Source organism: Dasypus novemcinctus, chromosome 9 (assembly GCF_030445035.2).
Source record: "Dasypus novemcinctus isolate mDasNov1 chromosome 9, mDasNov1.1.hap2, whole genome shotgun sequence".
In the NCBI taxonomy this organism is placed as follows: domain Eukaryota; kingdom Metazoa; phylum Chordata; class Mammalia; order Cingulata; family Dasypodidae; genus Dasypus; species Dasypus novemcinctus.
Window position 1 is genome coordinate 42,297,182 of NC_080681.1, and position 14,063 is coordinate 42,311,244.

Genomic DNA, 14,063 nt, shown 5'->3' on the forward strand with positions numbered 1-14,063 from the left:
GTGTCTGCTTGTCTCCCTTTGTTGCGTCATCTTGCTGGGCCAATTCTCTGTAGGCGCAGGCCATCAGCTCTCCACAGGTGCGGGCCAGCCTGCCTTCACAGGGAGCCCTGGGACATGAACCCAGAGCCTCCCATATAGTAGACAGGAGCCCAATCGATTGACCCACAGCCACTCCCCTAAGATGAATTTTTAAATGCAGTAACTTAATAATATCATTACCTACTATCTTAAGCTATAATGCAAGCACTTAGGGCTAGGTTCATTATTTAACAGTAATAGATTTAACCCAATTTAAATAGTTTTCTTGATAAATCTAATTTTTTCCAACTTCTTTCAGATCAGATTAACTTCTCATCTTTTTCTTAACTCATGGCCAATGTTTATATTAGAGTGTTAGTTCTCCCATTTTCTTGATGTCAGTTTATACTTGCATTATTAGTTTTATATTTGATCTAATTTTTGCAAGAATCTTTATGCCCCTTGCCTATTATGGTGGAGGTGTTTTTAATTAAAACTCAATTATATACTGTAAAAATTACTTAAATGGGGATATGCTGAAACACCGGCAAGGCACCATATCAGCCCCCTGCTTTCAGGAACTTGCTCTCTTTCCCCAGGATGCCTAGAACCTAAGTAAAACATAGACATCTGATAATCTGGCCAATTGGGGCACCTTATGTGTGACATAGAGCCATCCCTATATTAGATCTTAGTAAATTTTAACTTCTTCTTTTCTAGGTCACCATGACTAGAAGCCCTACCCTTTCTTCTCACATACCCCCGGTGTGCATATGCCCCACTTTGGAGACCACAGCAGGAAGAAAGCGAACTTTCACACCTCTTGTTGAATAGGGCTAAGGTCATGCAAGCCACAAGGCAATAGCAGTCTAGGCTGGTTAGCTTATTTGCCAAGAAAATTGTGCCCATGGAAACAAGGTACCAGTACTGAAACTGGCGTGTACAATTTTCTGGGGCAAAGATCAAGAGCTTTCATCTGGTTCTCGTAGGGGTTTATGACCCCTTTAAGGTTCAGGATCACTGGTAACTTGTTTCTCTCAAAACTTCCAGCTTCTGTAGATTAAAAAAAAAATGATTGTAACATATATACAACATAAATTTTCCCATTTTAACCACTTTCAGATATTCAACTCATTGTTATTGATTACATTCACAATGTTGGAGTACCATTAGCACCATCTCTTTCCAAAGCTTTTCCAACCCCCTAAACAGAAACTCTGTCCCAATTAACTCCCCATTCCCCACCTCCACCACTGCCCCTGGTGACCTGCATCCTGATGTCCAACTCCGTGACCCTAAACTTTTAAAATCATTAGTTTGTTAAAGCCACAATTGCCTTTGGTCATTTGATAGGTTTAAAACTAGCCACACCATACTGTCCTGATTATCGGGGAAGAGGAGGTTTCCTTAGAAACCCTGACAGTAGCTTTGGTGCTGCTTCACCCCTTTCTTTTCACCACAGCTCCAGTCTCAGGATTCTTTTCTAAATCTTCTTTACTTTTTCCTTTCCAGCACCTCTAGCTTTTACTTAGCCCATGCTATGGGTGACTTTCCATTCTATTATACATCTTGTTTTTATGCTTCCAAAACTCTGCTTTTTAAAAAATATTTTATTTTTTTGTTTATTTCTCTCCCCTTCCTCCCCCCCCACCATTGTCTGCTCTCTGTGTCCATTCACTGTGTGCTCCTCTGTGTCCGCTTGCATTCTTGTCAGTGGCACTGGGAATCTGTGTCTCTTTTTGTTGTGTCGTCTTGCTGCGTCAGCTTTCCATGTGTGCAGCTCCACTCCTGGGTGGGCTGCACTTTTTTCAAATGGGCCAGCTCTCATTACGGGGCACACTCCTTGCGCGTGGGGCTCCCCTACGTGGGCAACACCCCTGCGTGGCACGGCACTCCCTGCGCGCATCAGCACTGCGTGTGGGCCAGCTCACCACATGGGCCAGGAGACCCTGGGTTTGAACCCTGGATCTCCCATATGGTAGGCGGATGGTCTATCAGTTGAGCCAAATCCACTTCCCAAAACTGCTTTTTACCTCTATTTTGGTCTTTAACTATGCTATTTAGTAAGCTTATAAAAATCCAGGCCATACATCTCCTGTAGTTTAGTGAAGCATAAAAAATTCGTAAGGTCATGATTGTTTTTATTCCTTTCATGCAACTTCAGTAGCTTTACTGCCCTGCATTGAAGCATCAGCTTGACGTACATCTTAACTGGTTCCTGTTCCTTACCTGGCTTTATGTTTCATTTACTTTCTGGTCCCCTGAGTTGTATTGACACAAGTTAGCTGTTCTCTGTCCTTTCTTAACCTCTTGGCTGGTTTTCATCCTTTATGTTGGAAATTGCAGTATTTCTCCCAACTGCTGACCTCGCTCTTGCTTCTGAAGTTGTGATTGCAGCTTTTAAGCCTTCTGTCCTAAACACCCAGCCCAGCGCTCAGCACTAGAGGGTGTTGGACCAGAGAGCCTTGAATGAAGGAATGTTTTAATCTTATGATATTGTTGTGTCTCTCTCTTTTAAATTTTTTAATTTTCCTGTTGTTTCACTTTGCCCCATCATATTTTTGTTATAGCAATAAAATATTTGGCTGTGTGTGTGTTTAATACCCTCCATCTACTAGGGAACTAGGGCATACCAGCAAATTGGGCAGGGGTGGGCAAAAAAGATCCTCCAGAAAAGTTTAGAAAGCTTGTATGACTTTACATTTTCCTTGACATAACGGAACTTTTGAACCAAAATATCATTCATTACTTTAGCCTCCTAAATTTAGATTCCATTTATCAACTTAGGTTAGGCTTTTTAATAACATCATGTAACATTATTACTCATATTTTCTCCCCCCCCTCCCATTTCTATCATTTCTTTTAATGGTTGATCACATTTGATTAATATTATCTTATAGTTTACCCAATACCTCATGAAGGAAGTTTTTTTAAAATTCCTTTTTTTATCACTCACAATGCTGGAATTACTGTATTTGCTCTGCAAATACCTAAGTGAATGAATTCTGGAAGGATATAATAGAATACATAATTTCATACAAAGAGTGATCCTAAAGTCCATCATCTGCTACATTTGGCTATTTTTGCCAGAGACTTTTCTTAATAATGTTTCCTTTTTATTTCATTAAATGAAACACATATTCTGAATCATCAGGATGAATAGCTTAGCAACACTGGTCTACTAAAGTGATGGTGGTTAACTTTAAAGTCAGTATTTCTCACATAGGTCCATGGAGGCTTCTACAGACATATTCCTGGGGGTCTGAAGGTTCAAACTTGAGGACATTGCTCTAACACACAGTTAGGTGCTACCTTCTTGGAACCCCCCACCCCCACCCCATCTCACAGTGCTCCTAGTCACATGTCCCCATATTGTGTACCATATCTTGTATCCTTGTATTCTGGCTATTTGTGATTTTCCCCCCTAGCTCTCTGAACCCTACTCCCGAGACCGTTTTTATGATTATAGTACAGCTTTGACTGAGCTATTTGACAGTTTATCCCTTCATAAGCCTATCTCTCCAACTGGACACTAAGCATCTGAAGATCGGAGAACTTATTCAGCTTTGTGTCTTGCTTGAAATAGTAAGTGCTCATTAAATGAGTTCGGTGGAATTGAGTTAACGATGGCTTGCTGAAGGCAAGCATACATTTAAAGCCTCATTCTTTTGAAAGGAGGTTCATGGCATTTATTGATTTTTCATTTCTAGATGTTTTCTGTTTTTCCAAAGATTTTCCTGTGGATATTTTCACCTCTGTTGCTTGTCTCTAAGCATGGTGGGCACAGTTGTTTTCTAATGGGTGTCTAATTCCAATATATTCAATCTGTATAGGTCAGTTTCTAGGCTGATAATCATCTTGCTTAGCTTCCTCATGTGCTTGGTTATATTTAACAGCTTGCTGGTTGTCTTAGTTTGCCAGGCTGCTATGACAAATACTATGCAACGGGTAGGCTTAAACAGTGAGACTTCACTGGCTCATGGTTTTGAGGCTCCGAGAAGTCCAAAATCAAGGTGTCAGCAAGGCAGTGCTTTCTCCTGAAAGCCTATGATATTCTGGTGCTGGCTGCCAGTGAACCTTGGGGTCCTTGGCTTGTGTCGCTGCCTCACATCACACGGTGATGCCTTCTCTTTTATCTTTGGGTTCCTTTGACTTCTGGCTTCTCCCTGTGACTTTCTCTGACTATGTCTGAATTTCTTCTGTTTATAAAGGACTCCAGTAATCCAGCTTGAGGCCATGCTCATTTAGTTGGGACACACCTTAACTAAAATAACATCTTCGAGGGGTCCTAATCACAGTGGATTTGCAGAATAAAATTAAGAACATGTCTATATTGGGGTACATAATTTCAATCTACCACACTGATCATTGTTTTTTTAAAAAGTGAGGTAAAATTCACCTAATTTGAATGATTAACTATTTTAAAGTGTACAATTTAGCCCACTCCCTATGTTGTACAGCCATCACCTCCATCTAGGTCTAAGGCATTTTCATCACCCTAAAAGGAATCCCCATACCCAGGAAGCAGTTGTTTCCAATTTCCCCAGCCCAGCCCCTGGCTACTACTAGTCTGCTTTTTTGTCTATTTGGAATTAACTTCTGGATGTTTCATACAAATGGAATCATACAATGTGTCTGGCTTCTTTCACTTAAAGTTTCCGAGGTTCTCCACTGTAATATATATCAGTATTTCATTCCTTTTTATGCCTAAATAATATTCCATTGTATGGATATACTACATTTTGTTTATCCATTCATCAGCTGATGGACATTCAGGTTATTTCTAACTTGTATCTATTATGAATAATGCTGCTTAGTTGTTGCTTTTTACAAACGATTTAGAGGGCCCAAAGCTTGAAAGGAATCTCTGGATGGGTCTGTTAGGCCACACAGTCTAGGAGACTGCGGGAATTCCAGTCTGGGACCCACTAACCAAGCAGACTCCCTGAGTTCCCTGGCTCTCCCAGGCAGAGGTGCAAAGGGCTGATTTGGGGCCTTCATTTCTTAGGATGGTCTTTTTAAAAATCTTATCTTTGATTTGCAGCTTTCTGGCTTTCTCTGTAGTCCTCAGAGTTTGGGGGAAGATGGTGTGATGCTGGTTATTTTCCTGAAGGGGTAGCTCTTTGGAGCCCTGTCTGTATATGAGGAGGGTCTATCAGATTTGCCATCTTGGGTGAGCCCTGGACCTTGACCTTGACACTTGCCCACGTCATTCCCTTTTCCCAAGGCCGTAGAACTGAAGCCCAAGTATAGGTTAATGGAAATTGACTGTACCTCTCTAGATTCCTCACAATTGGCCCAGGATTTCCCTGTTCTCCTACAGCTCTTGTCTTTTAAAAGACTCCCCACCCCATCACCTCTCAAAAAGTATGTCTCTTATTCTGAAGTTTTCTTTTTGTTCCCTTCCCTTTCTTTCTCTTTCCTTTCTTCCTAGCAGGGAAGTTCTGAATTGTCTAACCCACTAATCCTGGAATCAGAAGGTTCAAAAATCAATTTACAAATAGAAAATGATCAGCTACTGAGAATAAGCTTTAAAGTAGTTAGTCTCCTTTTGACTTCTTTTTAATTTATTGGTCCAGGTAGATAACAGATTGTGCCAATATCTAAAATATTTCATTTAAATATTTCACCAAAAATTGTACCAGGAATGATCCCTAATTATAAAAACTCCCCAAGAAATGAATAACTCAAATGATCGGTCTAACTTACTGCTATTAACTCAATAAATTTACCATCAAGTCATTTCCCATTGTACCAGAAATCTAACTCAAATTAGCTTACGTTCCAAAGGGACTATTAGCTCAAAGTGAAAGTCTTAGAATGAATGACTTCAGGTATAGTTGGATCCAGGAACTACAGTATCCAACCGTATCATTAGGTTTTATCTCTATCTCTTGTTTTGTTTTGTTTTTCCCCCTGTGTTAGCTTCACATTCTGGCAAGCTCTACTGTGTTGGCAAAATTACTTCTTCCAGGAACTCCAGATTCATAGTCTATGCTTTAAATGTATGCTTTCCAAACTTTGTTGATTCTAGATCCAACAGTAGAAGTTGAGCACTTTTCCCCAGTATGTGATATTTATTTATAAATTATATGCTGCTATATACTGCTGTTATTCCTTTTTTTTATCTTTTATTATCTCTTTTTTTTAAGATACATAGATCACACAAAATGTTACATTATGCTGTTATTCTATATATTATATTAACTCTTAGGAGAATTCAATTATTTACTTATAAGCTAAAGAATAAAAAGAAGTACTAGTACTTTTATCCTCCCAATGGATCATTTTGTACACCCTATCTTGGGGACTAATTAATGGAAAAAACCACATCTCTTTCAGTAGACCTGTATGATTCCTTTTGGACTGGTTTGAGACATGTGCCCCTTCTTGTATCAAGAGCCTTTGAAATAGTGAAAGGAAAACTTTACTAGTATAAGATGACTAGGCATTAATAAGGAATTGCTATTTTAATTTTTTAAAACTATGTCTTAGAGTCTTGTAATCACTGATACAGTATCTTTTTAAAAAAAAAATGATGGCAGGAGCAGACTTGGCTCATCGATTAGGGCATCCGTCTACCACATGGGAGGTCCACAGTTCAAACCCGGGGCCTCCTTGACCCATGTGGAGCTGGCCCATGCACAGTGCTGATGCGTGCAAGAAGTGCCGTGCCACGCAGGGGTGTCCCCGCGTAGGGGAGCCCCACGCGCAAGGAGTGCGCCCCGTAAGGAAAGCCACCCAGCGCGAAAGAAAGTGCAGCCTGCCCAAGAACGGCGCCGCACACACCGAGAGCTGACACAACAAAAAGAAACACAGATTCCTGTGCCACTGACAACAACAGAAGCGGACAAAGAAGACGATGCAGCGAATAGACACAGAGAACAGACAACTGGGGGGGGGGGGAGAAAAATAAATAAATAAATCTTTACAAAAAAATAAAATAAAACAAGGGTGGACATGGGGAGTGGATGTTATTCAAGTGGTTGAGCACCCTGCTTCCCATATACGAGGTCCTGGGTTTGATCCCTGGTACCTCCTAAAAACAAACAAATTAAAAAACCAACTTTTATTGGGGAGTGGATATAGCTCAGGGGTTGTTCATTGGGGAGCAGGTATAGCTCAGTGGTTTGAGTGCCTGCAACCCATGAACAAGGTCCTGGGTCCAATCCCTAGTACCTCCTAAAAAATAAAGTGGGCATATTCCTTTTTTCAGTACAGAGTTATAGAACAAAGATTCTATACTTTTATAACAATCTAATTCCATTAGTTTAGTTTGTACCAGATTTCTGTGAGTTCCTACCTGGAGTGTCATGAAAAGTTCACAGCTAAGATTTGTTCACACACACTTATACACACACTTTCTTGTAATGCTCCAGTGACAGGTAAATGTTCTATCTTATGTAAGAATTGCTGAGTCCTGCATATAAAATCCAATTTTTATAATTTTTGAGCAAGATGGGTGGATATGGGGAAAGGCAGATTATAAATAACTTCTACATTTCTAAGGAGAAAGGGAATCCACTAGTTAGAAAGGTAAAGCAGGTGAACAGAAAGTATTGTTCTGGAGCTTTCTGATGGATAGGCTATTCTCTGTATTTAAAAATTGATCTTCTGTGGCAGAAATGCAATGGCTCATCTTGATTGTGAAGTGAAAGAAGAATGTCTGAGGGAAGACCTGAAGTTTTACTTCATGAACCCTTGTGAAAAATACCGAGCCAGACACCAGATTCCATGGAAACTGGGTTTGCAGATTTTGAAGATAGTCATGGTCACCACACAGGTAATTTATATTAACATTTCATTTGTTTTTTTTCCTTTCCCCAAGATGAAACTGTTTTCATATGTTCTGCCACTTGACTTTTGTTCTGAGAAGTTCACATTCAAGTTCATAAAACTCTAAAATTATGTTGACTCTGGAGGGCGAAGTTCAGTTTAGATAAGACCTTGTTTTAGTAAAGGATCACGAGGTCATCTGCCCACGGGTTCTATAAATACATGTAAAATCTGTACTGAGTGGGGTTTTCTTTATCTGCATGAGGTACATAGGCTGTCGAGGGCTTCTCAACCCAAAGTGATTTGTGTTCTCGAAATCGCTCATCTTTATTCAAATACACTTTTGAAATCTGCAGTTTTGATGTTTGCCTATTGACTTAAAGAATGCTACACTTCCCTTTTATCAGTAGCCAAGCACTGATAAAAACACCAACCCCTGGGCACTATCCAGGATTTATGAAGGTAATATTTGCACTTTTTGTTTCAGTTCATATTGTTGAGCACCTTATCATCAATATTAAAACAGCCACCAGAGTTGTCATCCAGTTTTTGGGCCTGTGGTACCGAATCAGTTTTGAGGAGGCTTTTGTGTAGATACTATGATTGGAACATGTTGAACATTTGAAAAGCAATACAGATTTGGGGTTTTTGGCTCCACTGGCAAGTAATCATTCTGTTATGTATTCAAAATGTTTGTAAAGATGTTATTCCTGGTTTACAAAAATAAATACTTAAAAAAATCCCTCTGTGTAGTTTAGCACTGAGAGGAAGCTCCTGCCATAACTGAGGTTGCAGTTTTTATTCTGCATTCAGAAGAGTCTTTTCAGTGTAAACAAGTTTCTTCAACGAAAAACAAGGTTGCGAGGCAGGGCACTGTTAAATATGTGTGCTTAGCTTTTTTCCTCCTTGGTTGTAAAATTTTAGTTTTAGCAACTTATAAAACAGCACATTATGAGTATTACTTAGAAGTCCTTTTGGTTAATTTTATCTTTTGGTTAATTTTAATTGTTTCCCAATTTCTTCTCTTGCCAAAGGAACTTCCATTCCAACACTCTGATCTATTAATATTACTAAGATTCTTTAATTTACCCAGGCATCACTATCTTTGACTAACCTCCTTTATCCCAATACCTGATAAACTCCATTGACGATTCCTTTAAAAATGCATCTATTTGTGTTTTTCCATATGTATTCTCTTTTTCATAGCAGGCTCTTATTTTGTTAGTTAATTAACAATATTTGAGAAGCACCACATACACTGTGCCTCTGTTGGTGTGTCACCATTGCGACTGATACCTAACAGCATAGCATTTGCCATGTATCTTATGGGCTTTATGTATCTTAACTCATTTAATCCTCACGGCAACCCTGGGAGGTAGCTTCCATTGGTATTCCCTTTTTCTTTTCTTTCCTTTTTTTTTAAAGATTTATTTATTTATTTTCCCCCCTTCCCCTCCTCCTGTCCTCCTGTTTTTGCTGTCTACGTTGTCTTTTCTTCTCATTCTCTCTCCTCTAGGATTCCCTGGAATTCGATCCTGGAGACCTCTGATGTGGAGAGAGGTTCCCTGTCAATTGCACCACCTCAGTTCCTGGTTTCTGCTGTGCTTCGCCTTAACTCTCCCCTTGTCTCTCTTTTGATATGTCATCATATTGCTACGTGACTCACTTGCACGTGGCACTGGCTAACCATGCGGGACTCTCACAGACACTGGCTTGCCACGCAGGCACACTTTCTCTTTTTCTTTTTCACCAGGAGGCCACAGGGATCGAACCCAGGGCCTCCCATATGGTAGGTGGAAGCTCTATCACTTGAGCCACATGTTCTTCCTAGTATTCCCTTTTTCTAATGGATGAGGGAACTGAGGCAAAGAGAGTTAAGTAATGTGCTATGCGCCATTCACTTAGGAAGCCAGGATTTGAGCCCAGGCCCTGTGGCTCTAGAGTTTGCATTCTTATTACTCTTTCTATGCTAGATATGGGTCCTGTCCTCAGGGTTTGCAGACTAGCAATACAGAAAAGTTAACGAGGATGTTTTAGTCTTCCATCTTATGTCTTCCTTTCTTCTACACCTACATACAGTCCACTCAATGCTAATGTCAGATTACTTTTTCTTAGACTAGCCTTCATTGTGTTGCTCACCTGTTCCAAAACTTCAACCACCAATGGAATAAAAATTACAGATTTTCAGTGTCCTTCAGCTTGTCTTCACAGCAAGTTTTCATTCACTGTTTCCCACTCAGTTTCCAGCCAGGTGGACCAACCCAGTGATTCTCATCCCTGCTCTGCTTGTTCCCCCAACTCCACTGTGCTTCTTTCTCTTCATCTAACAGGTGCTATTTGAAGTCCCATCTCCTTCACAGCCTTGCCTGTCCACTCAGCACATGGTTTTCCTTTCTGCTCAGCATGCTAGCATACCCCTTGTTGTCTACATCCTAATTTCACTTGTAATAAGTTATTTCCAGGACCTGATCATTTATTTTTTATATGGGTGTCTCCTGCCTCACTTAATAAAATTGGAAAGGGTTACACTTCTGTTCCCATGTGAGATCAGTATAAGAAGTTTTGCACCTTGGGTCATTTCTAATTGGAATGAATTTCTTGAATATGTCCCTTTATTCAAATTCCACTTTTACTACCTCCTCTTTTTCTGTCTCCTTTTGTACTCTATCCTCCAATCTATAGGAATAGATAGCTTTTTATCAGGGCCAATGAGAAGGAAACTATTTTTTTCTTTTAAATATTCCTTCTCTGCATTCTGTAGTAATTTATCATCTTAAGGGAGATATCTATGTTCTTTTGATAGTTCTACTCTTCCCCTCCCATATTTTTTGTACATAATTAGAGTAGTGTCTTGTTTTGCCTAGTATAGAATATTTTCTCCTACATTGATCTCATAATCAGGTCTCAAGTTCACAGTTTTTGCTGGGCTGCACTTAATGTGTAATTATTTTTCTGTCTTTTATCATATCCTTAGCAAATCTTAAGGTCTAGATAGTGAAGTTAGGATGCACTTTGCTTTCAACTCCTTTTAAATAAATAGTCAAAAGTTGGTGGATTTGGGTAGCTGAGTGGGGCATATGTTGGAGTTCTCTGTGTGGGTTTTGTATTATTTTTGCAACTGTACTGTAAGTTTGGAATTATTTCAAAATAAAAAGTTTAAAAAAATTGTTTGGCCCATACCATCATCCCCTCGTTCTTGTTCTGCAGGGAACATTTGGTTCTGCCATGGAAAGAATGGAACTTTACAAATTCCTCCCCAGGGTTTGTCTCCATTAGTAGGAGATGCTCTGAATATTCCAACCCTTGCTTGTTTCAGCCCTTACCTGACACTCGGCCATACTTGTGTATCATGGCTTGTTCTGTGAACAAAAGAATGGGGAAAATTTCTTGTTTCTGGTGTAAGACGTGATTCCAAACAGAGTTACAGCTCCACATTCTCTCTTTCCCAAAGTTGATGAGTTTTGAGTTTAAATGAGTTGATGGTTTAAAAACATCAGCCAGTTGTTTACCACTTTCTTATTCAGTTTGTCTATTCCCCATTTTGATTTTTGTAATTCTTCAGCTTAACAATGGGCATGAAAAATGGGTCTAACAGGCTGCATCTAGAGTTACGTGGGTGGCATTTCAGCTTGAGAGGCAGTGTAGCCAAGTGGTTGAAAGAACAGGCCCTAGAATCAGACAGACCTGGGTTTGGATCCCGATGGAGACATTTTCTAGCTGTTCAAACATGTATGCAGTACTTGACTTTAGCCCTCATGCTTGACATGTATAACATGATTCAACAGCTGGCTCTGACATTGTCCTACACACTGTCCCAGTTTCTGAATATACAGTAGTGGGGGTGAAAAAAAAAAAACAAAACTCTGTCCTCATGAAACCTGGTGTAATATCTACCCTATAGGATACTGGGGAATTAAAATGGTAAATAATGATTATAAACTTTATGGCATGGTGCCTGATACTCAATAGATGAAAGTTGTTAGTCAACAGCAAGCAGTGTATCTCAACTTGGCATAGAGTAAACACTCAGCAAACTTTCGTTGAAGAACTTTTTTCCTGTGTGTCTGTGTGTATGTGTATCAATTTTGTCCGTATGCTTAATAAAACGTTGAAGTAATCATGTGCATATTGGTTCCCTAGGTTACATTTTCAGCTTTCTAAAAGCACCATGACCTTTTCTGGCATCTCCTGTGGGCACCATTGACAGATATAACATGCTTAGAAGAATGTTTAGCCTCTGGTTGATTTTCCAGCCAAGGTTGGATGGTGTGGTATCTCTTAACAGGTGTTTTCCTTCAAATAGCTGGGTTTTAGCAATTGCTCAATCCTTTGAGTTAGAATTTGAGGAATGCGATAAGGCAAGACTCATAACCTGAGAGTGTCATCCATGTACATTCTTAAATGATATAATAGCTGCTGTTCACAATTCTGTAATTCTGTAAAGGTAGCACTTAAGTTCTTTTCTGTAAGAAGAATCCCAAAGATACATTTTTTCAGAAGAAGGAAATTGTGTAGCATAATAAAGACAATTTTGGAGTGAGACCTGCCTTCCAGTCTAGTTTACATGACTTGGGGCAATTTAATGAGGCTACATCTCAATTTACATTACAATAACAATAGCCGAATAACAATAGTAGCATTTCCATGGGGTTGTTGTGGCAGTAAATGAGCTAAAACACATAAAACAGTTTGCTTGGCGCATGGCATATAATAATTGCTGAAAAAAGATGGTAGTTATTTTTATTATTCAGCCTTTTTAAAAAAAAATCAGACAAAATTGAACAGCTGAAAAATATAAACCACTAAAAAAACCTGATGCCAGTTTGCATATGCAAATTAACATTTGTTTGACCTGAATGCTTAGGTAATTGAGGTGTCTCATTTGTTACCATGCAGATGTATCATATTGAACCAAAATGGCAGATCCTCAGGGTCATTAGCTGATCATCCTAATTTCATACATGAAGACACAGAGTCCCAAATTGCCCAAAAGAAAATTTTAGGGCCAAAAGAATACTTCCGCTCGTGGTGAGGAAAACCCTGTAATCACTAAGCTAATTTTCTGCCTAATTTTCTGCCAGGAGGGAGACTAAATAGGAGATTTATCTTGAGAAGGTAGGTAGTTGGTAACAGTGAATACACTTTGACATGGTATTAGTAAATTGCACCCTGTCCTCTCAAGTGCTTGGGTAACTGCAGAAACTGGAGAGGGAAAGGAGTTAATAAGTGTGATTCTTAATAAGAAAACACTTGCAGAGCTGGGTTAACTGAATTCCCTTGACAACTGTTATCTTGTAGATGGAGTAAGTATCCTACATGGCCACTTTTCAAAACCAGTTTTAAAAGCCAAATGAAAACCTTAGTGGTGATTTTGAAAACCTTAATATTTCTAAATGTTAAATCAATGAAATATGAATCATTGCTATACTAAATGCATCAATTTAAAAAAATTTAAATCTCAAGTATATGAAAAAGGGACTTGGACTTAACCGACTTGGACTCTTCTTTTATCCCACTTAATTAAACACTGGTATGGTTGTTAATTTCTTCCTATTTTATCCTATTTTGAGTTGCTGATGAAGCTTAATAAGGTTGTTTTTCTTTGGGCTATTAGTATAAACCAAATAAGTGAGATTTTTCTTGTTGATATTTAGAGGTAAGAATTACTTAAATCAAGGGAGATTAGGGGACAAAAATGTGAGAGAAATAAAAATGTGTAGTGGTGTTCATGATAACAAGAAGGCATCTGCCTTCACTGGTAATAGGTAAAATTAATATATTCTTATTTTCTCTTCTAGCTTATTCGTTTTGGTTTAAGTAACCAGCTGGTGGTTGCTTTCAAAGAAGATAATACTATTGCTTTTAAGCATTTGTTTTTGAAAGGATACTCTGGGATAGATGAAGATGACTACAGTTGCAGTGTATATACTCAAAAGGATGCCTATGAGAGCGTATTTTTTGTTATTAATCAGGTAAGTGATTCGTGAATCAATAATTTATGCTTTAATACTATATTGATACTTTGTCTTAGCAAAAAATATATTTTGAAATACTCTAATATAAACTTCATAGTCTGCTAAAAACTGCTTATTGCTATTTCTGTAGCTATATTTCCACACCAAAACTTCTGAAAATTTTTTGAATTTTACTTCAAGATTTACCTTTTCTGTTTATCCATCCATACCCACGACTCTTGGAATATTGCTTTAACCGGCATAAATAGCCAAGAGTAGTCTTAAAATCTCAGAAGATTTGATGAGTGAAATATT

At 38.8% G+C, this 14,063-nt stretch overlaps 1 protein-coding gene across 4 annotated transcripts in view; it reads left to right on the plus strand.

The window, feature by feature from the left end:
* The window catches only part of MCOLN2 (mucolipin TRP cation channel 2), a 60,441-nt gene that overhangs the window by 8,544 nt on the left and 37,834 nt on the right, over positions 1–14,063 (plus strand). For all 4 annotated transcript variants that reach the window (XM_058303238.2, XM_058303240.1, XM_058303237.2 and 1 more), the window contains exons 2-3: positions 7,642–7,801; positions 13,593–13,766. In XM_058303238.2, coding sequence (XP_058159221.1) covers positions 7,649–7,801; positions 13,593–13,766 — 327 coding nt within the window. In that variant the 5' untranslated portion in view covers positions 7,642–7,648. The remainder of the gene's footprint in view (positions 1–7,641; positions 7,802–13,592; positions 13,767–14,063) is intronic.